Here is a 23,789-nt window from a genome sequence, read left to right as displayed (position 1 = left end):
TGCCCTCAGTAATTGACTGTATGCCCTAAACATACACTGTAGCTCATTTGTGTTGCTGTTTTGGAGGAATGCTGCTGAGCCAAATATTAGATTTTATCAGTAGACATGAACAGTCTGGTAGATCAAACACTAGTCATGCCAAATGTTCCATTATTGTTGAGGTGTGAGTCACTTCAGTGTTTGATCAATGAGCAAAGGGGTGGTTATACTGGGATTGTGCAAAGTCTTGATATGCTTTAAGATGATACATGCTTTGTGTTTGGCTGTAAAAAAGCATGCATACACTACATTGTCCAACAGAGATCTTCTCTGTTTTCAATAGATGTTCTGGTGCTTACAACTGGTGAGCCGACCTTGATATATGATTTTTGATGAAAGGTTCTAGGCACGAGCTATATTAACTGGTTCTTTAAAGTATAAAATTCCAACATCATTACCCACTTGTCTTGATTTATTACCGACAGCTGACTTTCATCTATCATTCTTTTATCTATTCTTTTTTTAGTTGGTTCATCTCTGTGGTCACTAAGTGTGCCAGTACGAGATCTTAGCAAGAACAAAGAAATGGCAAGGCAGTTACAGTGTGCTGCTATGGACTGTAGTATTTCACAAACACACTTTAATGTCTCATACTAAAATCGGGGGCATTTTGTTGGCCCCCGTCCGTGTTGTAAATTGTGGAGAGGACAAGCTAAATATAAGTGTGGATTGGATTTCAAGATAAATGAAATGGTCAGTGCTGTTAGTCGTGCTCCACCGTGTGTCCCGGGGCTCTGGCTGTGATGGATGGCTGTCGGCCCCCTCCAGTACCACCCCATTTCCTAGGGGGGGGGGGGTCACGCCGCTGGAGGTCAGGTCTCTCTGGAAGTCAGCCACCAGCTCGCTCAGTTCCAGGAAGAAAAACTCTGATCCAATACATCCTAGACACTCATAAACTGTCAAAGCAGAAAATCTTGGACCGGCGATAAAATGAAGGTTCTGCCAAGACAAACAGTGCTCGTAGCGTGGGATGTTGTCTTTTAGGACACCAAATGTCTTCTGCTAAAAACTATACCGCACCGACTGACTCTTAGAAGTGGCAGAACATGCCTTTGTTGGAGTATTTTAGTTTCATTGTACAGATCCATTCTATTCTTGTGAGGTAATCCTGTGTTTGCAATTATAAAGGGGGAAGGGAGGGGGGGTATTCCGTGATGTCACCCTGCAATTAACTCTATGTTCACCTCTCAGATTTGTTTGATGATCTGTGTAGTGTCTGACTTCTTATCAGAGGCAGGAAATCAGTTACAGCTACAACTGTTGCTGCTCAAGTAGAGTTCTTGAAGAGTTATTGGGTCCGCTACAATTACTGCAAGATGTTTTATCAGTTGTTTCTTTTGGAAATAAGAATAGCTGCCATAAATGATTTAAAAGTGCTGTTGAAATTGTCTAAAACGTAGCATTCCAATGGTGAGAGTGGATTTTTTTTTTTCCTCTACAGAGTCAAATCATTACGATACAGGTCATTCTGTGTCCTGACCTCACAGCTACTCCATAGCCGCTGTGTGGGAGGATCAACACACTTGCAGGGCTGTTTTTGGCTTTCCATTTTACCTCTGCGTTGCAAAACTATTTATGACCATGATATTTCCATCTCATCCCATTCCAGGCATGTGAATGAAGCACCGTGAGTGTTGCACTCAGCCAGTTGTGACTTGCTGGTTTGGATGTACCAAAGGTATTTGTCTATTAAATCGTATCTTGAAGTTGAGGAACACAAGTCCCGTAAATGTCTGCAGATTGGAGAACAGCTGTAGAACAACACTCAAAACGAACAACTTGAACTTTAAAAAGTCATTTTACAACTGTGTGATTACAGACAGGGACTAGCAGGGCATCTGGTCGAAAACAGGAAACACAAGTGTGGTTTGGTGTCCCTGTTGAGAATCCAAAATATATTTGTATAGTATTTACAAAACATTAGTAATCCTTGATATGTATTCTTAATTCTTAGATATTACATTTCTGCAACACAGAACCCACCAAATAGTTTCGATAGGGGGGGAAATGATATACAGAGGCAACCTAAGATGAAACATTATTTTAACTTGCGGCGTAGTCATTTGCCACATTGGTATTTTTGTAGATAGCCTAAGGCCCTCTAGCTTTGGCGTGAGAAAGTACTTCTTTACCACCAATCCTACACAGCATGGGTTGTGTCTGAGAGTAATCACTGGAGCAGGATTGACAATTACCTGTCCAACAGGGCAGTAAATCTCAGCGGAGTTATTAGTGAACAACTGTGGGGTCTGGAAAAATCGGAGACTTTGACCTCACTAATGGAGCGGACATAAAACATCCTGAGGGGGCAGCAAACGTGCATTCTCAGTCCAATGTTCAGCACGGTCGTGGAGGGGACAGTTGCAGATTTGCTGATGCAATAGTATTTGGGTCCATGTTTTTTGGCCAGATCGAATATTCCCTTTCCATTTAGCTCTTTGTTGTTCTCTACCACCTCCTATGGGATACATCTGGCTCTTTAGCTGCTAAATGCGCCACTGTGTGTGCAGTTTGGTAATGAGCCCTTTTTGCTGAAAACAGCTGCCTGCTGCTGTTGAATGAACCAATTATTGATTATAGAAGCTTTAACTGCTTTAGCTCTATTTAGCATCATGTCTTTCTTTGTATTTCTCAGTTTGCAGTTTTATTAACGAATTATGCATGCTTTGTTTGCATTTACCTACTGCTTCCAGTATGCTATGATTGACTTTTGTAAAAGACATCATAGTTTTTCTTCATTTGAGCCTGGAAAGTAACTTTTCTTGGGAGAAATGTGTGTGAGGAACAAGCTAATCTGGCGTCTGTAGTTGTGCCTGGGCTGACGTGAATGATATTAACCGCAAAATCGAACCCAAAACAGTAGCTTTGAGACTTTGTATGGAATGCAACCAAAGAACTGTGCAGGCTCTCTCTTTTTCACCACGTGGTAGTCCTTTTACCTCTTTCCATCCGTAGCTACATAATGGTAGGATTTGATACAAGTCCCTTTTTCCCCCCATATGCAGCACCAGGGAGTAATGGCAGGAAGCAGGGCTTGGCTGGAGGATTGGGAAGCAGGATGGATGGAACTACTGTGGTAAGCGTTGTGGCGATGAAGTCAGCGTCTGGCCCACATTAAAAGTGTAGCAGACGCACGCACTCACACAACAGCTCCGTCGCAGCCAACATGTTTAGAACACATGCCAGTGTTACCCCAGATATCAACAGGCTGGTGTCTTCCTGCATTTCCTGAAGGCATTTATTAGAACGAGGAAGCATTGTGGGTGGTTGGCAGAGCTTGATTGTCCCGGCAACAGTTAGTGATGATATCATTGGCTGCATATTCTACAGACATGTGCCATATGAAGTCCTCCACAGGGCTGTAAAAGGTAAACACTGGTCCAAAAGCTCATTGATGTTCTTGGCAAGCTGTTCCCTTACGTGTGCAGGAAATATTGTCAAGCTGGCTGAAAAAATGATGTCAAGAAGTACCACACAGTGTGTTTTGGGGGCAGTCCTTCATTGAAGCAGTATTTCATGTTGGTAATGCATATATCTCTATGAGCTCATGCACACTCTGAAACATCTATCAGCCTCTATCAAAACAAAGATCAGCATTTCTCCTTTGGGGGAAGACAGGCGTATCAACACAGATGCAATATTGCAACACACACACACACACACACACACACACACACACACACACACACACACACACACACACACACACACACACACACAAACAAAGCAAAGGTGAAAATCAGTGCACATGCATCAGCAATAACCTCCCAGGTTTATAACAGACATATCACCTCAAATGATCGTTTATGCGCCATGTCTGCATTATTTCGCACTTAAGTTTTTATTTTATTTATTTTTTTATCACTGGCCTACTTGTTAAAAGATTTTTATTGTATATTTCACTGCTGCCATGGCGACAAGTAAATATTACCATCGCATCCTTTTCATCTGTGCACACGTTATTTCCAGCAAGGCATAGGGGTAATGATCTGGGTAAGAACGCGCTGCATATGTATGCTGATTATCACGTTTATTGGCACTGCAACCACATGAAGCGAGAAACTTAATATGTCATCTGGAAAATGTACTTCAGTTTCATAAATTTGTCTCCACACTCGAGTGCTATGTTGACAAAGTGTGTGCTAGTGCAATTCTATCAATAATGGTTTTAAAACATGTTGCCAACATCTTTACATTCAAACACAAGTCGCTGCAGTGTGCAGGCTGATTACATTAGCATTTCTGGCGTTAGGCGACCGTCGGCCGGTGTGAGTTAATAAGGAGGCAGGGCTCAGGCCTGCACAAGCACACACAGAGGGGACAAAGGACTGTTGAAGGACTTGGACCTGTGATTGTTCCTTAATGGGACAGTCAGTCTTACAAGTACTTAAAGCTCATTTGAACGTTCAAAGAACCAGTTCTAAACTTGACGCTGACATTTCTTTTTACATCTGGCAATGAAGTAAAATGACAAATCAATGATGCAAACACAGGTGGACTCACTATTTTGTCCGCAGCTATACTTTTGAACTTGCTGATGGAGTCTTGACAGACTCTCCACATCCTCCACTACACTTTTAGCATTAGTTCTCAGTCACCACATCATAGTATTACTCAATCGCCCCACACTTAGTTACAGACAGTCTGAAGCTGGGGCATTACTCATGCTCATTACTAGTTTGGATTCCAGACGAACAAAAAAAAAAACTTGTCAGGCTTTTTAAGTGACAGCCATTTGTGCAGTGTCAAAGAAATGTATCTAAGAAATTGAATCAAACTTCTTGGGTGAACATAAACTGACATCATGTAAAAATAACTTTTTGTCATGTTTAAATTGTAACTTGGCATATCTTGGAATCTGCAATTTGACAGCAGTTAATAGGAAAAGCGAGACAATGATTTAAAAAGCCCCGCAACACTAGTCTAACAAGCCAGACCCACATCAAGATGTTGGGTCTGGGAACTCACCATTGGCAGGGCTCAGGCCGAGGGGCGGGATAAATGGTTGTCTTTCAAATTCCCCTCTGCGCGCAATAGGATAGCGCAATCAAGCAGAGCAACGCTGGTTGATAGATTAAACTTTTGCCATCCGGTCGGCAAAACTCCGAACACGTCTTCCTTTTTTAAGAATGACTTCAGTGCCGTTCTTTGTTCTTTTCTCAAAGAAAAGACATTACATTTGCTGCCGCTAGGGTGCGTCTAGATTCCTAGGCTACCGCAACACTCATTTCCAACACATTTACTTTCCTATTACCGTTGTTTTGGTTTTCACTTATTCCAGAAGGAAATTCATGGCTCCTTAATAGCTAAATGCTTTATGTTCAGCAGCTAGTCACTTTCTTTGTCTCTGTGCTGTTCGGTGCTGGACACGCAGTGTACAGTATGTTTCGTATCAGAGCTTTTTATGTTGTTGCTGAAAACAGCTCCCTGCATCCGGACAATGCTAATGAGACCAGAGACTGAACCAAAACAGTAAATTGCCAAAACAATGCGCTGAAAGGCGCTAACATTAGGCCTGCCGCGGTTGCCACGTTACAGCAGTGACACGATCGTGTCAAGGCGACCGCGGAGTCAAACTTATCACTGCTTCACACACAGAACATTTGATAAAAAAGGGAGCGATGCTTGTCAAAAATGCTTATTTTGTTACGGCCGTCACCGCGAAAATTCAATACTGCGCCCAACTCTATCTAATATGCCCCATAAGAGTTCAACTTCAGATTTGAGTGATAATTTGTCACCACCGCTTTTCGTATCACACATCGCCATTTGACCGATTGCTCGTGTAAAAAAAAAAATATCAGTAAGTGCAGCTTTAAGGTCTGTGTTGCTGTGAATAAACACTATGGGGGTCAAACAATGTCCGATTTGGCAAATAAGACAGGGGGCATTAGATCTCAGACAGAATATAGAACACAGTGAAATGTTTCACAGGACTTTAACTTTACCAGTTCTTCTGTGAAAATGTTTAATTTGGTAATACTGTAATGGTCATGCTCTGAGCTCCATCTCTTATACCTCCTAATAAGCAGCAGTGTTGTGCTCATTAGTGAGTGGAGCACAGTAAGTCCCCATTTCCCCTGACATCCTGACTGTGTAAAGCAGTAGGGGAGATGGTACTTGTAGCCATCTCTCAGCCCTAAGCATTCATTTCCACTAATTCTTTGTGTTTAATAGAAAAGTGGAAAAGGCCTCCGGTCTGCCTCTCGGTGTATTTACGTGTGTTCCAGGAGATTTTTGAAGCTTTATGAAACCTTAATGAATGACTAGCTTCCAGTTTGTTGTGCAGTCCCGCTGCTTTTCTAAGAAAGTAATGCTATCTTTTTTTTTTGTCCTTTTTTCTTTTCTTTTTAATGCTATTTCTAATTATTTGCAACGTCTGCTTGTTCTATTTACACGTACCTGTTAAAGTTATATTGCTGCTGCTGCTGCTGCTTTAGTTATTGCCCATGGTTCAGAGATGTTAAATGTGTAGCACAGATTGTTTTAATTAACGTATACCATTGTCAAAAAGAATTACGTTTAATGGCTCTTTGTTTAGAAACACAGTTATGAGGAAGAATAGCTTAGAAATCCTTACCGCGTTTGTTACTTACGTGGAAAATACGGAACACGTATTGAATTTAAGGGCCCAGCTGGACAGCAACAATGATTTGATCTGCTTTAAACAGATCTATATTCTGAATATATGTTTTTCTTGCTAATAATTTTGTCGTGATATTTTTGTATGATGGACTTTTTTTTTTTTTTTTACTTTTGGAAAGCAATTGAAAACTAGGTTCTACTACTTAAAGTAGTAGCTTAATAGGAGCAAGTATAAAAGCTACACACAGTATTGAAACATTTCTTTCACAACCACTTGTTATTCCTAACATCCAGGCTAAGCTAATGACCACATCATAGAAACAGCAAAAATCTAAACAACTTGAGGCTACCGCTGCCCACGCAAGCACACACACACACACACACACACACACACACACACACAGAAACACACTGAACCATCAACAAACACACCCCCTTCAGCTCAGCTCAGCTCAGGTCAGCTTTCCATGACCTGCTCTAACAGTCATTTCAGGGAAAAGAACAGCAAAACACGTGCTCTGTATTAAAGATGCCAAATTGTACAAGCTCTCCAAGCTGGTCAGTTACATGACACCGGTGTCAAAAATAACCTCATCCCGCATAACCGTGTTTACATAGGCGAAGAAGTTTGTCCGGTAACTCCGAGGGTTTCCATTAGAGGGGTAATGTTGAAATTCCTTCCTGTTAGAGATTAATGTGCTCCGTGCTATTACAAGCAGTAGCCTCAAATACGACAGTGATGACAGCTAAGAGAGCAACAATGCACCCAGAGCGCCGAGGACCCAACACTTCTTATTGATCTTACAGTCAGTTTCAACATTTTGAGAACAAACCTGCTCCATCTACTGAGCAGCTGAGGTATTGAGGCATTGATAATTTACTGCAAATGTTTCCAAAGTGAACAACAGTCAATGAGTAATCACTTCCTATGTATGAATGTAAAAGAGTCTTGATTTAAAACACATTATAAGATCAGAAATTAGTCCTCTATGAACGTTGATGCTACCTGTGTGGGTCGGACAATGTTATATCATTTGTGAAATAATAGAAAATTGACAGATGGTCAATTTTGTTTTTGATTTTGCATAGATTAGTCTTTAAACACCCCACCCCTTCCCAAAAAAATACAAAGCTAATTTAGGCTTTGGTGCTAAATGGTCAGTGTAACGCTTATCAGTTCAATTTTCTAAGCACAAACGGACATTTGGAAAAACAGAAAAATGGGTTTAAATATCCAATTTTACATCTTTTTCCACCTTGACAAATTAAAAAATTGGATCTTTAACCTGTTTTTCCAATTTTCTGTTTTTTAACTACAAAATTGCATCTGAGCTCCAATTGTTCAATACTGCAATGGTATTCTCTTCCTCTACTTTGCGGAATATGCAGGTCTTTAACTGCATATGGACCAAAAAAAAAAAAAAAAACTGATAGACTTTGGGGTCAGAGGTGCAGAGATGGTTTCAAGTGGGGGGCGGGGCGTAGCTAGGCGGAACGAGGGAGAGAATACCAATGCAGTATTGAATAAATGCAGTATTGAATCCAATTTTTTTATTTGTCAAGGTGGAAAAAAATGAAAAATTGGATATTTGAACCCATTTTTCTGTTTTTCCAAATGTCCGTTTGTGCTTAGAAAATTGAACCGATAAGCGTTACACTGACCCTAAACACTTTAGCAAGCAAAACTTTTTTAAAGACTGAACATTTTCTATATTTTTCTTCAAAGACTCAAGTCAGAGATAAATCCCCATGGTCCCCTTTACTGCATTTTCAGAGGAGTCATGACAGAGTAGGAAAGATATTATTTTAGGTTTTCTGAAGGCTTTGGTCAGAAAATCCCAGGGTAGAAATGATCTAAAAGCCAGATTGTCATCTGTTCTCAGGGTTAATACGTCATTCTTACTGTTGTGGCCAAATGGATTTTCCTGAGTAGGTTGTGTGTAAGCTCTCCCACTGGTTAATAGTACATGTTTGCAGCAATATTGTTTGTCAGCTGCAAAATGCGGTTTGTAAAATGCTAGTCTAGGATTTACAATGGGATATAACCAAGTCTGACTGAGACTATGTTATGTTGTTGGTGGGTTTTTTTTAGGCCACGATCCCGTAGCTGAAAGAGAGCTGAAAGAGAGCCCTACTGCATACTGTATATTGTATGAAATTGAGTTGCATATTAAACTGGGCCGAATGGATGGATATTCATATATTATTTATACATCATGTTTCAATGTTAAACATACAGAAAGGCACAGTGAATCCTTAAGCTCACAGTAACTGTATCTGTGGATACGGATTCATGTTAATGTGTAGTTTCAGACATATTTTAGTCCAAATGTTGGAGAAATAAAAAAAAAAAAAAAAAATCAATAATTAGTAACTGTTAGGGGTTGCGGATGCCCTGTTGAAGATCTGACGTAGACAATAACAAAAGTGTTGTCCATTTTATTTCTACAAATACTTGACACTCATTTACAGCAACAGGGACATATTTCTTTAATCTGCAGGAGTAGAACACACATTTTTACTGCAACTGTTAGCATTTTATGGCTTTTCAGATAACCTCCCTTCTCAGATTAGTACATTGATGGCACACGTTTGATTACTGAACGCCAACTCTTTCTAATGTTGAATTGAGCATTGAAATGTGTATAGCGTCATGAATGCAGGAAAGCCATGTCATTTTGTAGCTAATGCCACCACTGCAGAAAGTAAGTGCAGTCAAACTCTGTGGTTAGTATTTTAAACACTCAAGTACATTCAGATTAGCACCTTTAAACCTCATCCACGTGATACATTTTTTTTGTATAAAAGAGTATAAAAAAACCCTACAATAGATGAAACAATGTCGCTTGCTAGATAGCTACAAGCCAATGTTACAGTGTGCCATTAAAGGTCTGTCACCATGATTACTAGTAGATCCTCATTAATTCAAACCTTCTGGGACTAGGGGTTGTTTAAACCAGTGATGTGTTCAAATGACTTCAATAAATTAAAGTAGTAGGGGACAAAAGTGTACAATTTCATAACTGTTGAAGGGCTTGTATTTTCGTGTAGGAATAAATCTGTCCCAGAATTAGACAACATTGTAAAATAAGCAGGAAAAAAATGATAGATAGCAGAACATAAAAAAGTGGTAGTTCTTGATGGATACTAAATAACTTCAGTGCTTGGTTGACATAACATTTTTTTTTTCTTTGCATTCTGCATTTTCAGATATTGGTTAGAAAGATATTTCCCCAAATAGGGCGTATAGTGAATATGAACAAAATTACAAACTATTTTGTTCATCCAGCATGTTTATCAGTTCAGATTTCTACTACAGCGTAGGTTCTGCTCCATCATTAATTCAACAGAGCCTAATGAACATTTACTGTAAAGGACTTTTTTCCACCATGGGTGAACACATCTTCGTGAGCTCCACTAACTAACCATGTCCACCTTCTCTGTTAGTATGTTAGAGCTTCTTTGCATGGCCTAATGTGTCCGAGGCACAGGGTCTTGGGGGGGGGGAATGGCGTTGCGGGTAAGAGGCCTCCAGAGGCCACTGGGAGGCAGAGTCATCTGTAAAGCAGCACAGAGGCTCAGTAGGGGTACGTTGAGATGGAGATGTAGATGATGAAGATGCTCTGGTAGGTGATGCGGCCCTGCGGCGAGATGGTGGTGGCCTGCACCTTGAGGCGCACTAGTCCCGGACTGTTGAGAGCCCGCAGGGTGAAGATGATCCCCCGGCCCGCCTCGTCTCTGATGCCAAACGCCCGGCCCGTCCCGCCTGACACTGACTCCTGCTCGAGGACGGTAAAAGACGTACGCTCTTGCAGGACACCCGACTCTGAGAAAGCCGACAGTCGTACCACATTGTGATTGGCTGGAATGCCGGAGGGGAGAGTGAGCAGCTTGTACTGCAGGAGCAGAGGAGAGCCTCCCGTGGCGCAGTCCAGAGAACAGGGCCTGTAGCACGTCCTTTAAAAGGCCAACGCGAAAGAGGAAAGCGTCAGTATCTACAGCCTAATTATTGTAATTACACTTTTCAAAACTTTTTTCAGTCATGCGACTTACCCGGGGCTTCGTCCACTCTGATAGGACGCAGGGCAGGGTGTGTCCATGCACTGGTATCCCCCTCGGGTATTAAAACACATCTGATTGTGTCCGCATTGGATTCCTGGTTCTACGCATTCATCGATGTCTAGAGGTGGAGAAATCGGATTAGCTGTGATCATTTTAAAAGGGAGGAGGGAGGAAGAAGGTTACGGTTTATATAAAACTCTTACCTTTACAGCTCCTGCCGTTGGGTAAGAGCTGGTAGCCAGGGGGACACAGGCACTGGAAACTGCCAATGGTGTTTCGGCACTCGTGTTGACATGGCTTCCTGAGCAGACACTCATCTACATCTGCACAGAGATTAACGCGAAGAGTGTTAGAATCTAGAGTCGACGAGACAGGAGTGATGTATGTATATATATTTTTTTTGAAAGCGAGTTTTGAATGCTGTATTTGATGGTTTCGACGCACACTCACCAACACACGTGCCGTCTCTGTTGGTGTAGCCCACGGGACAGCTCTGCCTGGTGATGCGAGTCACTCCAGGAGAACGGGAGAGGATTGGCCGGCCGAGAGACGACACCAGCTGTGGGCGGAGTCTTGCCCTGACTCTGGTGCCATTGGTGAAGGTCTGCCCTCTCTCCAGCCCCGCACAGGAGCGCCCGTCTCCAAGCAGCACAGTACCAGGAGGGCACAGGCACCTAAAGCTGCCAGGCACGTTGCGGCACTGGTAGGCACAAGGGTTTGGTTTCTGCTGGCACTCGTCAATGTCTGAAAAGGTAGAGCAAGGCTCAAGTAAATTATCATGCGTGAATGTCATTGGTGAGTTGTAGTGTAAAACAGACACAGCAGATGTGGTACCCAGACATGGCAGGCCTACTCCCTGGGATCGGTAACCTCTGGGACACACACAACCGTAACCTCCGATTGTGTTCTGACAGATCTGAGTGTAACGACACATGTGACTTCCATCCTGGCATTCGTCAACATCTGGAAAATATGCAGTTAACAATATATCAGCACAAACATCAGCATTACATTTACATCTCCTGTAACTCTTGTGATCATCTTTATCCAAATTTTAAAATGCTACATATAACTGTGTTACCTTTTAGGAAAATTCCAATAATTTAGACCATAGTGGAAAAAAACTGAAAGCCTCTATCTCACCGTTGGTGCTATTAGGACTCTAAAGTTTCTTAAAACAAAGACTACACTTTCATAAACTTTGTTGCATCCTGTTATAAAGAGGATCTTTGTTTCTTCGGTCAAAGGTTTTCTTTGAGTATCAATTAATAGATTTCTTTAAACTCTTTAGCTTTTAAAGAGCAGCGATCTCTTGCTGTTTTGTGCCCTAAAGCAATCCTGTGAAATCTGACCTGTTGTTACGCAACGTAAAAATGTAGAGGTCTGTACAGTCCTGTTGGCTTCCACTGGTTATACTAATGCAGACACAACCAGGTTATTTGTCCAACTGTCACATCAACGTCCATTGATAAATCAATCAGTGAAATGGCAGGTGTTTAGTCATCTACAGTACTTTTACCGGTACCAACCGAATCACGTCTGTATGACAGAGTATTGGTTCATGACGTAAAATCAAACGGTGCCAGATTTCAGGACCTGAGAGCGCGTAAGCGCAAGCTTATTTGTCCTCTCTGCATGTTGACAGAGAGCGGAGCTCCGACACACGCATGCGCGCGCAGAGTAGGGCTGGGGCGATTCGTCGACGTAGTTGACGTCGTCGATTACGTAAATGCGTCGACACAAATAATTTGCGTCGACGCGTCTTTAACCGTCTATGCGCTGTCTATGCGCCGTAGAAATCTAAAAAATAACATGGCTGCCTCCAGCAACAGCGAAAGCATGGATACCTCGCAAGTTCAACAACACGTTGAGACAAAGGCTGGCACACGGTCTGTGGGAGTATTTTACTCTTAAAGCCAACAACAACAACAACAACGTGGTAGTCTGTATACTTCAGGGGTGGCCAACCAGTTTAGCATTAAGAGTCACAAAAAAACACGCACCATAGCAAAAAGCCACACAACACATGCACGTCCACATTACAACAGCAACAGTGACTTCCAGATCTCATAATACATAGCAGTTTTCATAGGTTTTTTTTCTTACTTAGATTGATTCAGTGTGAAACCTGACAGTCTTTGTTATCCACAATCCTTTTTAGGTTTGGTTGTACTCAGTTGTGGCCACTCAAAGCGACTCTTTCACTCATTTGTCACTAGAGGGGCTTTCAAACAATCTGATTCAGCAGTAAAAGGGTTAATGAGGAAGGTGATCTGTGGCCGCTGTTTTTCCTCAGGTTGCAGAATCTGTCCATAAAAAAAACTCTGCTGCATTATTTTTTATTTTAAAATAATTGGCAAATGTACTGGCAGATGCATTCAAATGCTTTTTTTTTTTTTTAACTTATCTGAAATGTTTAAAAAAGTAACAAAACAAAATCCACCAATAACACAGCACACAGTAAGAGCCTCAAAGGAGCAGGCAAAGAGCCGCATACGGCTCAAGAGCCACAGGTTCGCCACCCCTGGTATACTTTGTAAAATGTGTTCCAAGAGCTTGGATTTTAAACAAGAGCTTATTCATTATTTTACCTACTACCGTTAAGAAAATACAGGCTACTCTTTTTGCACTTGCTTTGTTTACTTTAAGTTTTTATTTTTGTATTCCTCCTGAAAGTGACTTTATTTTGTGGTTGGATTGATAGCCTACATCTGGATTCAGGTTACACTACAAATTAATTTTACTTGAACAGTGCACTGTTAAACAATTTTAATTAATGGAGATTTAAATTGTTAATAATTGAGCAATGGGAAAATAATAGCTAATTGAAAAATGTATCGTTAGATTAGTCGACTAATCGAAAAATGAATCGCTAGATTAATCGTTTAAAAAATAATCGTGTGGGAGAACCCTAGCGCAGAGGTGCGGACGGAGCAAACTACGTCGGCTCTGCAGTTCTGTTGAAGTCCCGGAGAGTCACGGCGATGGCGACAAAGCGGTTTCAGGTGTGGTCACAGTTTTTTAAAACTTCACGCAGACACCATTCACTGTGATGTGATATTAATGGCGAGCCGAAAGCAGTCGCGGTGCTGTTGACGTTACACAAGCAGGCACAACGGTGGTTTCTATGCCCTGGGGACTGACTGACAGGCTGAGGTTCTATGGCAAGGTAACTTTATTTCTACAGCACCTTTCAGCAACAAGGCAATTTAAAGAGCTTTACATGAAACATTAAAGAGCAATTACAAATGGTCATGATGAAAATAAAACAGGCTAAAAAAGAATAATATACAAATACAAGAATAAAAGTTGAATAATTATTCAATTTAATAGGTTGTAGGGACAGGTTTGGGAGGAGAGAGGGAAGGGTTTTATTTTTATTTAATTTCTGTCAGTGTAAAATATTCTAAATAAATTACATAATATTCTAAGTAAATAGGATAAATAGGTCTGGAATTATTTTTAAAACTGAAATTTTTTTTTGTGGAATTACAAAGGGAAAGAACTGAAAAAAGTACCGTTGCGTACCGGGAACCGAATTTCAGGTATCGGTACTGATATTGGTTCAGATCCGAAAGGTACCCAACCCTATCAAGGCATAGATGAGTTGATGCTGTGTTTCTAAATGAATGACGTCATGATTTAATGCTACATTTAAGTATGATAGGCACTCACCCACGCAGGCTCCATTTTCTGATTTGGTCATGCCAGCAGGGCAGCTGTCGAAACACTGGTATCCCCCCTCTGTGTTACGGCACTCCTTGTGAGCCGGGCAAACATTCCTCATGCACTCATTGATGTCTGTGAAAGTGCAACCATTACAAACAGAGCTTTTAGTTACCCTAACACGTTATCCTATTTTAACATGCCTCGTTTTGAAAGTTACAATTATTTCATTCCCGAGACTTTTCGGAGCTCTTAACAACCCGTGGGAGTCCCACATAGTTTAGGTGACTGACCGATGCACCGGTGTCCTGACAGCTGGTATCCAGGGTGACAGATGCAGCGGTAGGAGCCCAGAGTGTTGAGACACTGATGCTGGCATGGGGAGACAGCAGACTCTTGGCACTCATCCACATCTGAAAACACACAATTGACACATCTGGCTTCATCAATCTACCGTGGACATCCACTATACTGTAGAGTAGGAAAACTAGATTTAGATTGACTATTGGAGGAACGCAAATTTCAAAGAAAAGGGAACGTGCACAACAACAACCACAGTAGAAGATAATTTGTTATGGCTCTGTGTGAAATGTTGTGCAGACGGTTGAACAGTGATTAACAGTGACTTGCCTTCACAGCTGGTTCCCGCGATGCTGGGCTTAAATCCTGGTCCACACTTGGCCTGGCAGCGATATGTGCCAACTGTGTTGACACACTGCTGGTTGTAGTGGCACATGTGTGAGCCCTGGGAACACTCATCAATATCTGGTATCAAGTGAAACACAATTAATGACGCCAAATACTGAGGCAGAGGATTAAATGACAAAGACGATTTTTCCTTTCCTTAACTAGGACATTTCTTAACTGGGACATTACCATTGTGTATCTGGTAATTAATCACAAAACCTTTTTTTTTTTTTTTTTTTTTTTGGTCTCACCTTGGCATGTGTTGGTCTCTGTAGAGATGGTGAAGCCAGAGGGACAGGCACAGGAAAAGCCTCCCATTATGTTGTAACACGAGTGAGAGCAGGGAGACTGGAGCGCACACTCGTCTTCATCTAACAAGGACACATTGGATAATAATAATAAAACTGGTTCGGTGACAAAGATAAATGAGGCATTAAAAATAAAAAATAAAAAAAGCAGCATACCAGCACAGTAGTCTTCATCTAACAAGGACACATTGGATAATAATAATAAAACTGGTTTGGTGACAAAGATAAATGAGGCATTAAAAATAAAAAAAGCAAAAGCAGCATACCAGCACAGTAGGATGCCGTGTCAAGAATGAAACCCTTGGGGCATGTGTCTCCATAACCATCTGCAAACAGAAAAGTTTAGTTCGTGGCTGTTTCAACATTCAGATCCAGTATTTCATGTGCTGTAGTGATGGTGAAGTTTGAAATATTTTTTTTTCATTCCCCCCCCCCCCCCCCCCTGGCGTGAGAAGGCTGGCAGTGATGTGGAAATCCAAAGTGAGAGTTAACATGTTGTAGACGCTGTTCATCCCGGAAACCTTGAGCAGCTGGAGCACGGGGCCCTGGCGTTCCTCCTGGCCCTCGTAAATAACGCTGTGATTGCAGCGCAGCACCATGGGGTTTCCTCCTCCCTGGTGGGTCTGCGATGACCACGCGTACAGCTGCCCTTGGCCCGTCTGCACATAAGACTCATCAAACTCCTGCGGTACACCAAAGAAATCAGGTCAGAGAAAGAGAAGAGGAGCTCGCGCACATGTCGTCAAACTCTCTACCGAGATATAGTGTGAGATCTTTAAATGGCCATTGTAATGGGCAGCAGTAAACGCACGTGTAGGCTCAGGTGAGAGGACGATAACGAAGGAGGCACAAATCCGTTAATTACGATGTCAATCAGTAAAACTCCCTCAGAATCCAGACCTCTGGCAACATGGGTCAAACGAAGGATCTCCCCTGTTTAAAGAGATTAAAACAGTAAAAATGACCACTCATTTACAAGCACAAGGGAGCGTGCTCTGCTGAAACTGTTCAAGGATTACAGTTTTTGACGATTGCTCACACACTGAAATCAAAAGTATTACACAATCATCAAAACCTTACACTCAGGGAGCAAACCATTGGCCCAGATGTGCACCACTGTAAGCACAATGTCAGCCTCATACTTTTTGCTAAACAATACACACAGTGATTTGCAAAACACTAAACACACTTGTATACATTAGACACAGAAGTATGTCATGATGTCACTTCCTTGCAATTCCAAAGCACTGACTGTCAAATGACCACACCTATGAGCCAATCTGTGAAACACAGCCATCAGGTGCGTAAACACATGATGGCTTAAACTGTAGACACACCATTCAGGTTTAAGCAGTATCAAAATGCAGCAGGTAAGTTCAACTGCCTTCAACCAAAATGAAATGAGTCAGAAGAAGAGGAGAGGAGAAAGGGGGGAATCCATAGAGGAGGAGAAGGAGGTAGAGGAAGAGGTCATTCAGGCCATGGAGGGCGCCTGTGAACAGGTTGACTTGTAGCTGTGCAAGGATGGATTGGACGATTCTTCCCACATTGTCTTGCCAATGAGGATATATCGCCTGTGATGTTGATGAAATTCTCTGGCCAGATCCAGCTAGGCGAAGAGATAATGTCTAGTATTTTCTGTACTTTTTCAGATCTTTTTTTGGTGTTTTTTTTTTTCTGTAGTTATAACCTGTACTGGAGACAGTATTTTATGTTTGTCTGTTGTTTGCTGAGCTAACAGTGTTATGCACACTACTGTAGTAGCATGAAAAGATGTTTTGTTGGGATTCTCCATGTTGACATGTTGACTGATTTGGGTATATGGAGAGAAATAAATGATATCAATCATTATTTCCTCAGTCTGCAGCATTGGTCTTGTGAACGTATTGTTCTTCATTTACAGTACTCTAATCACTGAGAAGTAGAATTGCTAAAAGTGTTTTAGGTTAGCAACAGCAGTGTGTAACTGGTTCAAAGTGAATTAACACTGTGTGTTTCATATGGTAACAAACTATGTTTATTATAAATTAGTGTATAGTTTTTGCAAGAGTGTTTCATTTTACAAAGGGTCTGAGGTCTTCTGCTGATCGGGTGTGTGGTTGGGCTCATAGTGTGTAGTGTTTTGAAAAGACGGCCCCTGCTTTCAAAATAGTGCTTAAGCAATCTAAAAAAATGTTATGCTATGTAATAGCATTCATGTGTACACTCATGAATGTCAGAAGGGAGTAGTGCCATCTCCTGGTCGTTTTGTAAACTACAAAAGAACAAAGATCATCAATCAGTGCTCACAGATATAAAAAATGACTTATGACTAGGAGCTCTTTTTAGTTTGTCTGCAAACACTCACCACAAGTTATACAAAAGTTGGCATGAATACATGAGTGATATATCTACAAAGCCATATTTTCATCATGCAACAGATGAGTTGAGCAACTGGCCAAGCTCACAAAACTTTTCTTGCAATCATCGTTACCCTAAATAAATCAAGGTCTTTCAAAAATATCCATTGGCTAATACTTGTTATTGACACGCATACATGTGAAAGTGATCTGGGGCAGAGCTTACCGGTCTCAAACTCCAGCTGAGACTCCTGTCTGAACTGGCCCTCAGTGAGGGAGTAGCCGTTTCTGGCTGCTCCGCTCTGCAGCACAGTAGTCCAGTAGATGGGAGCAAACGCAGACACCAGCACCCGCAGCAAGGGACCTACGACGAAACAGCGTCAGCTCGTGGCCTCTCACAGAACTGCAAGAGGTGCAGTGCATACAGTCTACACAGGATTAGGACCACATCCAAAAATGAGCTCTCCTGTTTTCACTTCGTAATCAAAAGAAATCACAAAGACAACAGAACATACTCCAGCTTTTCCAAAAAAAAAGGTACATCCTTACCTATTTAGTGAAGTGGTAAATAAAATAAACTGTTGGTCATCACGGAGTTAATCACCCTTTTTTTGTCTCGGAAAAGAATGAACGTTCTTTCTTTTCCATTTAAAAGAAGCCTTTATTGTAAATGCCAAGAGGCAAAGATTGGTTGCATTACTATGAATTTAAATCTTAAACGTTTGTCTTTAAAAGCTTGCTAAACCCATGCTGTGCCAATGTGAAGGTGAGTAACAAAGATGAACTTTCTGAGTCCACTACGTCTCGGATTGTCCCACAATTTTGGACAATTTATATATGCACACTTGTGTTCGACTTTTGTGTGTGCAACCACAAGCGCTAACATGACTCTAGCCATGTGATATCAACCAAGGGGACATAGTGTGCGATCACTTACCCACAGTGGGAGGGATGTTGTCCAGGCGTGCCTGCAGAGTGCTGCTCCCCTCTTCCACATTGTCTGTAATGTTGGTCTCCAGGAAGGACACACCAAACTCTCTGTCATTCACCATGCCTATCAGGCTGCCTCTGGTCTTGCGTGGAGTCTCTCCTGTCATCACCAGACAGACATGTATTTGAATAATTTGTAATCATTTATAACGGAGTTGTAACACGTACATTAAATGCCCCATTTATCTCATTACAAATACTGTAACAATACCCATAGCTCACATTTGGAAATGCCCTTTTGGTGTGTGTACACGGTCTGTAAGGTAACCTTAATAATAATAATAATAATTTGTTCATTCATGCACACAAGAAGTTGTAATACGTTATGAGACAGTGACGCGGTGACATTAAAATATCAGCTAATATTGAAAAAGTGAAGTACGACAAACAAAAAATGATTTGGACCTGGACAGAGACCAGTTTGACATTTCCTAGAGTCGATACTGGGACCGCTGCATGATCGGCCGCCATTGGCTGGTTCCGGGTTGGTGCATAATCTGATTCGTTCTTGGAAGCCTTGACCACAGGTGCTACTACATGGACCCCATTCCTCCCAGTTAGAGTAGCCTCCATTGACTGCGTTGGAGAGATCAAAGGAAGGAGAGACACTATGAAATATGCAATACATCAAATGAAACCAACATTTGACAAATAGAAGACAAAATGCCTGAATAAGTCGAAATAGTTCTTAGAAGGGGAAGCCAGATTTTGAGAGGTAAAAATACAAAAAAAAACGTGCATGCATACAACTTGCATGTGCGGTTGTGTGTATCTTTTAAATTGATTTCATATCCTGTGACGCCGTGTGAAATTATAAGCACAGAACTCACTCTGAACCTGGAGAGTAATGGTCCTCTCAGCTGTTCCAGCTTCACTCTCAGCCACACACTGGTACTCCCCTTCATCTGCAGCCTGTAGAGCAAACGGGTAGAGGAGGAGAGTTCGGCTTAATTGGCACTCACACATTGAGGAAGAATTTTCCTCTAATGGGGCCACAAACCTCCAGGACAAAACTGTGTCTTATATCACATCTAGTTGTATGGTAAGAGAAAACGGACATAGCAAAAAATAAAAGCTGGCATTTTCTACTGGGCAGAGGAGACTTTATTCCATTAAATTCTTTTTTGTAATAGATATTGGGCCAGCGAGGAGAATTTTCACATTAGAGTGCTCCGTGGGAAGAACAGTCATCTGTCTGTGAGAAAGTCTCAACTGCAACCTGTGCAATTACGGCAGCAGTTAGAGACCTAACAAGGTTACGGGCTGGGGGAGAGAGGGGCAGAGTCTGGGAACATCCAGCGTTCTGTTCATCTCCTCCCTCTGTTGCTAATGCTGTTAGCCTCTCTGACTGAACTGAATCGGATTTAGGTGGGAACAGGACGCTGCAGGACAGTCACGCACAACCCAAGGGGACTGCAGATGAAGCTTGGATAGGATGAATACTGCTCCATTGTTCTCCAAGACATTTGGAAAAACATTTATGGATGTAAGTAGTTTGGGCTTAATCAGTCAAACTTGAGTGACTTAGTTTAACAAAAAAATGCCTAGAGAGAGGCTCAGTGCTCTAAAATGAACCAAACATAATGGGAACTGTGTATTTACACTGATGCTGTAAATGACCAAGGATCCGTTGTGAAGTGCTTGCATTCGGATGGCGCGGAGCAGTGGTTTTCCATCCCGGAGCCAGCGGAGGACCGGGCTGGGGTCTCCGTGGACGGGACAGTCGAGCATAGCAGAGCCACCCTGGATGACCGTCTGAGACATGTGGGCTTCACCCTTCAACACCGGAGGCTCTGGAGACGCACAGCACGTATTTACAAGATCACCAAGGTGATATCAGTATCTATAGATTGTTAAATGGATAGCCCCGGCTAAACCTCGACAGGAAGCTCACCTCTGATACGGACGAATGAGAGCGCTCGGATGGAGCCCACGCTGTTTTCTGCTATGCACACGTAGGTCCCAGCGTCACTCGCGGTCACATTCTCGATGATCACGGAGCTCCTGCCGGCCTCATCTACAGTGGCGCCTGGAACATGTTACATCAGTCAGTGCATAACGTGGTTATATTTGAACTCGCACTGCAATAGATTAAACAAGATTGATTTTGTCACAATGGCACTGTAATACCGTGGTACTATTGCAGTGCTGTGCATCTCACAGTGTAAAGGAGAATACCTGTGTAAGGACTGTTGTTGACAGTCCAGGAGATGACAGGTGATGGTGTCCCCTGAGCGTGGCAGGACAAGGCCAGACTCTGCCCTTTGTTCAGAGTTGCATCCCCTGGCAGCTCCTTGAAGGCAGGCCTCATGTTGACGGACAGCCGGATGTCTTGTCTCGCGGAGCCTGCTGCATTGGTGGCGACGCACGTGAACACGCCAGCATCCCCTGGCTGTGTTCAGAAAGCAATCAGAACTGACGTGTATACCCAGAACTAGACAGATGTAGTTAAAAATGCAGCGAAGAGAACTGGGTCGTACTTACCTCTGCCCTCTCGATAATTAGCTCTCCTGATCGCAGGACAGTGAATTTGCCTGGATGGTTGGGCACAATGGCACCATCCTTCTCCCACGTCACTCTGGGCTCTGGTGAACCCTGAGCAGCACAGGGCAGCAGCGCCTGAAATCCTTGAATGACCGAGAGGTCCGTCTGCACAGGAGGAATCATGGGCGGGACTGAAATACAACAACATAAGTTTTTATTGATATAACTATTAAACATAAACCTGCTAGATCTAATCTTTACATGATATTAAATGGCACTCTGAACTCACCTTGAATGACCAGCCTCATGTCATGGCTGGCTCGGCCGGCGAGGTTTTTGGCAGTGCATGTGTACAGGCCTGCATCACTGCGCTGGGTAGAAGTAATTGCCAAGGTTCCATTGGCAAAGCTATGTATGCGAGCGCCGTCCACCACAGGCCTCCTCTCCTTATGCCAAGTCACTTCGGGTTGTGGCTGCCCATCAGCCACACACTCCAGACTGACTGGCTGGCCTAGCACTGCAGTGTACTCCACACGAGGCACACTCAGCACGGGTGGGACTGGACAAACATGAGAGGAACAAGTATTAGTTCATTTAAAAATGCCCAGAATAGTTTTTTTTCTTCTTTTTTTCCCAGGAATTAGGAGAAACCGGTTTGACTATGAGGAATAAACCACCATTTTCATCCCGTCCGAAAGTCCAAGTTACCTTGAAGGACTAGTTTGGTCCTGCCAACAGCTACGCCAGCTTCACTCTTTGCCAAGCACTGGTAGGTCCCCGCGTCACCAAGCGTGACACGAGAAAACTTTAGTGCTCCATTTGAGAGAACAGCAAGCCTGTGACCTGTAATCATACAATGCAGTCAAATCACATGAGCCGGAAAATCAGACCATGTCCCATTAATTCCATTGAGGTTTGATAGAGCTGACTGATTGGTAATATTGCTGTCCATTCTGTGAAAATGTAAATAAAGTATTAAAAATGTTCTCACAGAAAAAACAGTCACGGAGCTCACTGAAAAACCGCAATATAGGCAACTTTGATGTGTATTTTTCCGTGAACGTGACAGATACCAAATGCCCATGTGAGCACCAATGCCAGCTTCTCTACCGTGAACTAACAATATGTTTATAAGATCATAAGTTGTGCTTATGTATTTTATCTTTATATACCTGCTGCTATGGGAACTCCCTCTCTTTGCCAGGTGATGGACGGTCTGGGGAAGCCTTGAACCTCACACTGAAGAACGGTCCCATGATGCAACACCACCTGTACTTCCTCTGCCATTGGCATGATCTCTGGGGGTTCTTAAGAACACGTGAGAACAAATTGTTTTGTGTTTACATGTTTTACTATATGCGTTCCAACAGGTGATAATCACACAGCAGCATGCAGCCAGTCTATGGCAGCCTACCTTGCACAGAGAGAGAGATGTGTTTGTGAGCCACTCCAGCTGGGTTGCGAGCTGAGCATGTGTACCTGCCAGCATGGCTTGGCACAGCAGCAGTGATCTCCAACACTCCTGCATTGAAAGGACACATATTTTAATGTCACGTTTAATGAGCAAAAATATATTCTTTGCCCTGTGGCTTTATTGTTCCAGTACACCACGATGTATAATAAAATACAGTCTTTAGACATGATCTTACCAGTCGGAAGGACGCGGTAACTTCCTCCTCTGGCGCCCAGTGTGGCTCCACCCTTGGTCCAGGTGACAGTGGGCTGAGGGAGTCCTTGTACGTGACAAGGCAACACCACAGGAGACATTTTCACAGCTGTGACTGTCGTGACATCGTCTTCAATGGATGGCGGGACTGAAAGGGCGAAATAATGTATTCATTCATCCAAACACAAAACTCTCCCGCATAATACATCACTGCAGTAAGATAATCGGTTCACCCCAAACCCCCCTATCTCAACTGTCCAACTGCTCTGTGATGGAGGACCCCTCGAACCCCCTCTACCACTCTTTCCAGTTACTACCATCAGGCAGACAAAAGTTCCACTGGCTCAGAAAAAAACATTTACAAGATATCTTTAAATCCCTCTGCAATAACCAACAACCAACATACTGTAAAGCTGCTGTTTCGTACGTTTTAAATGTGTGTTTTTTTAATGAGCCTTATCGAAGGAGAATTGCTCTCACTGCTTTGGGACAGACGATTAAGTAATCTATCTATTGACTGATCGTCCGAAATAACGCTCAACTGCCCATTATACAAAGCTGAAAATCAATACCTTGCAGGAGGACCTCAATGACCCTGCGCTCCTCCCCGACATCATTGACAGCAGTGCACTCAAAGTAACCTTCATCCTCATTGGACGGTGTCAAAAGAACCAGGGACCCAGAGGACAGTAACCTGGACAGAACAGCTGTGTCAGCTTTTCAGTTTGATGTCTGTGTGATTTGTAATGTACAGTATGCATGTTCGAAGGGAGTCCGTCCTTCGTCCTTTGTCTTTACCTGTATGCGCCGGGCTGCTGGCTGATATCGAGTGGAGTGCCATTCCTCTTCCAGGTTACTGTAGGTGGGGGTATACCTGTCGTCTCGCAGCTCAGCACAGCTCTAATCCCTGTGGTTACTGTCACATTGAATGGACCCGGACTGATGGAAGGACCCACTGATAGG

General features: G+C 42.7%; 1 protein-coding gene across 1 annotated transcript in view; it reads right to left on the bottom strand.

The window, feature by feature from the left end:
* Window positions 1-9,047: 9,047 nt before the first annotated feature.
* The window catches only part of hmcn2 (hemicentin 2), a 54,813-nt gene continuing 40,071 nt past the window's right edge, over window positions 9,048-23,789 (bottom strand). Inside the window, exons 56-82 of the mRNA XM_028577788.1 lie at window positions 23,625-23,781; window positions 23,399-23,520; window positions 22,810-22,974; window positions 22,575-22,682; window positions 22,333-22,467; window positions 21,869-22,003; window positions 21,450-21,719; window positions 21,161-21,351; window positions 20,855-21,068; window positions 20,571-20,705; window positions 20,279-20,469; window positions 19,507-19,588; window positions 19,082-19,252; window positions 18,624-18,776; window positions 17,913-18,050; window positions 16,159-16,280; window positions 15,790-16,030; window positions 15,614-15,673; window positions 15,291-15,410; window positions 14,983-15,117; window positions 14,646-14,765; window positions 14,362-14,487; window positions 11,521-11,649; window positions 11,137-11,430; window positions 10,890-11,009; window positions 10,678-10,804; window positions 9,048-10,581 (exon numbers count right to left, since the gene is read on the bottom strand). Of these exons, the coding sequence (XP_028433589.1) occupies window positions 10,203-10,581; window positions 10,678-10,804; window positions 10,890-11,009; window positions 11,137-11,430; window positions 11,521-11,649; window positions 14,362-14,487; window positions 14,646-14,765; window positions 14,983-15,117; window positions 15,291-15,410; window positions 15,614-15,673; window positions 15,790-16,030; window positions 16,159-16,280; window positions 17,913-18,050; window positions 18,624-18,776; window positions 19,082-19,252; window positions 19,507-19,588; window positions 20,279-20,469; window positions 20,571-20,705; window positions 20,855-21,068; window positions 21,161-21,351; window positions 21,450-21,719; window positions 21,869-22,003; window positions 22,333-22,467; window positions 22,575-22,682; window positions 22,810-22,974; window positions 23,399-23,520; window positions 23,625-23,781 (4,340 nt within the window). The 3' untranslated portion in view covers window positions 9,048-10,202. The remainder of the gene's footprint in view (window positions 10,582-10,677; window positions 10,805-10,889; window positions 11,010-11,136; window positions 11,431-11,520; window positions 11,650-14,361; window positions 14,488-14,645; window positions 14,766-14,982; window positions 15,118-15,290; window positions 15,411-15,613; window positions 15,674-15,789; window positions 16,031-16,158; window positions 16,281-17,912; window positions 18,051-18,623; window positions 18,777-19,081; window positions 19,253-19,506; window positions 19,589-20,278; window positions 20,470-20,570; window positions 20,706-20,854; window positions 21,069-21,160; window positions 21,352-21,449; window positions 21,720-21,868; window positions 22,004-22,332; window positions 22,468-22,574; window positions 22,683-22,809; window positions 22,975-23,398; window positions 23,521-23,624; window positions 23,782-23,789) is intronic.

This window comes from Perca flavescens, chromosome 5 (assembly GCF_004354835.1).
Source record: "Perca flavescens isolate YP-PL-M2 chromosome 5, PFLA_1.0, whole genome shotgun sequence".
In the NCBI taxonomy this organism is placed as follows: domain Eukaryota; kingdom Metazoa; phylum Chordata; class Actinopteri; order Perciformes; family Percidae; genus Perca; species Perca flavescens.
The sequence above is the reverse complement of the archived record's forward strand: the minus strand, read 5'-3'. Positions and strand labels throughout refer to the sequence as shown.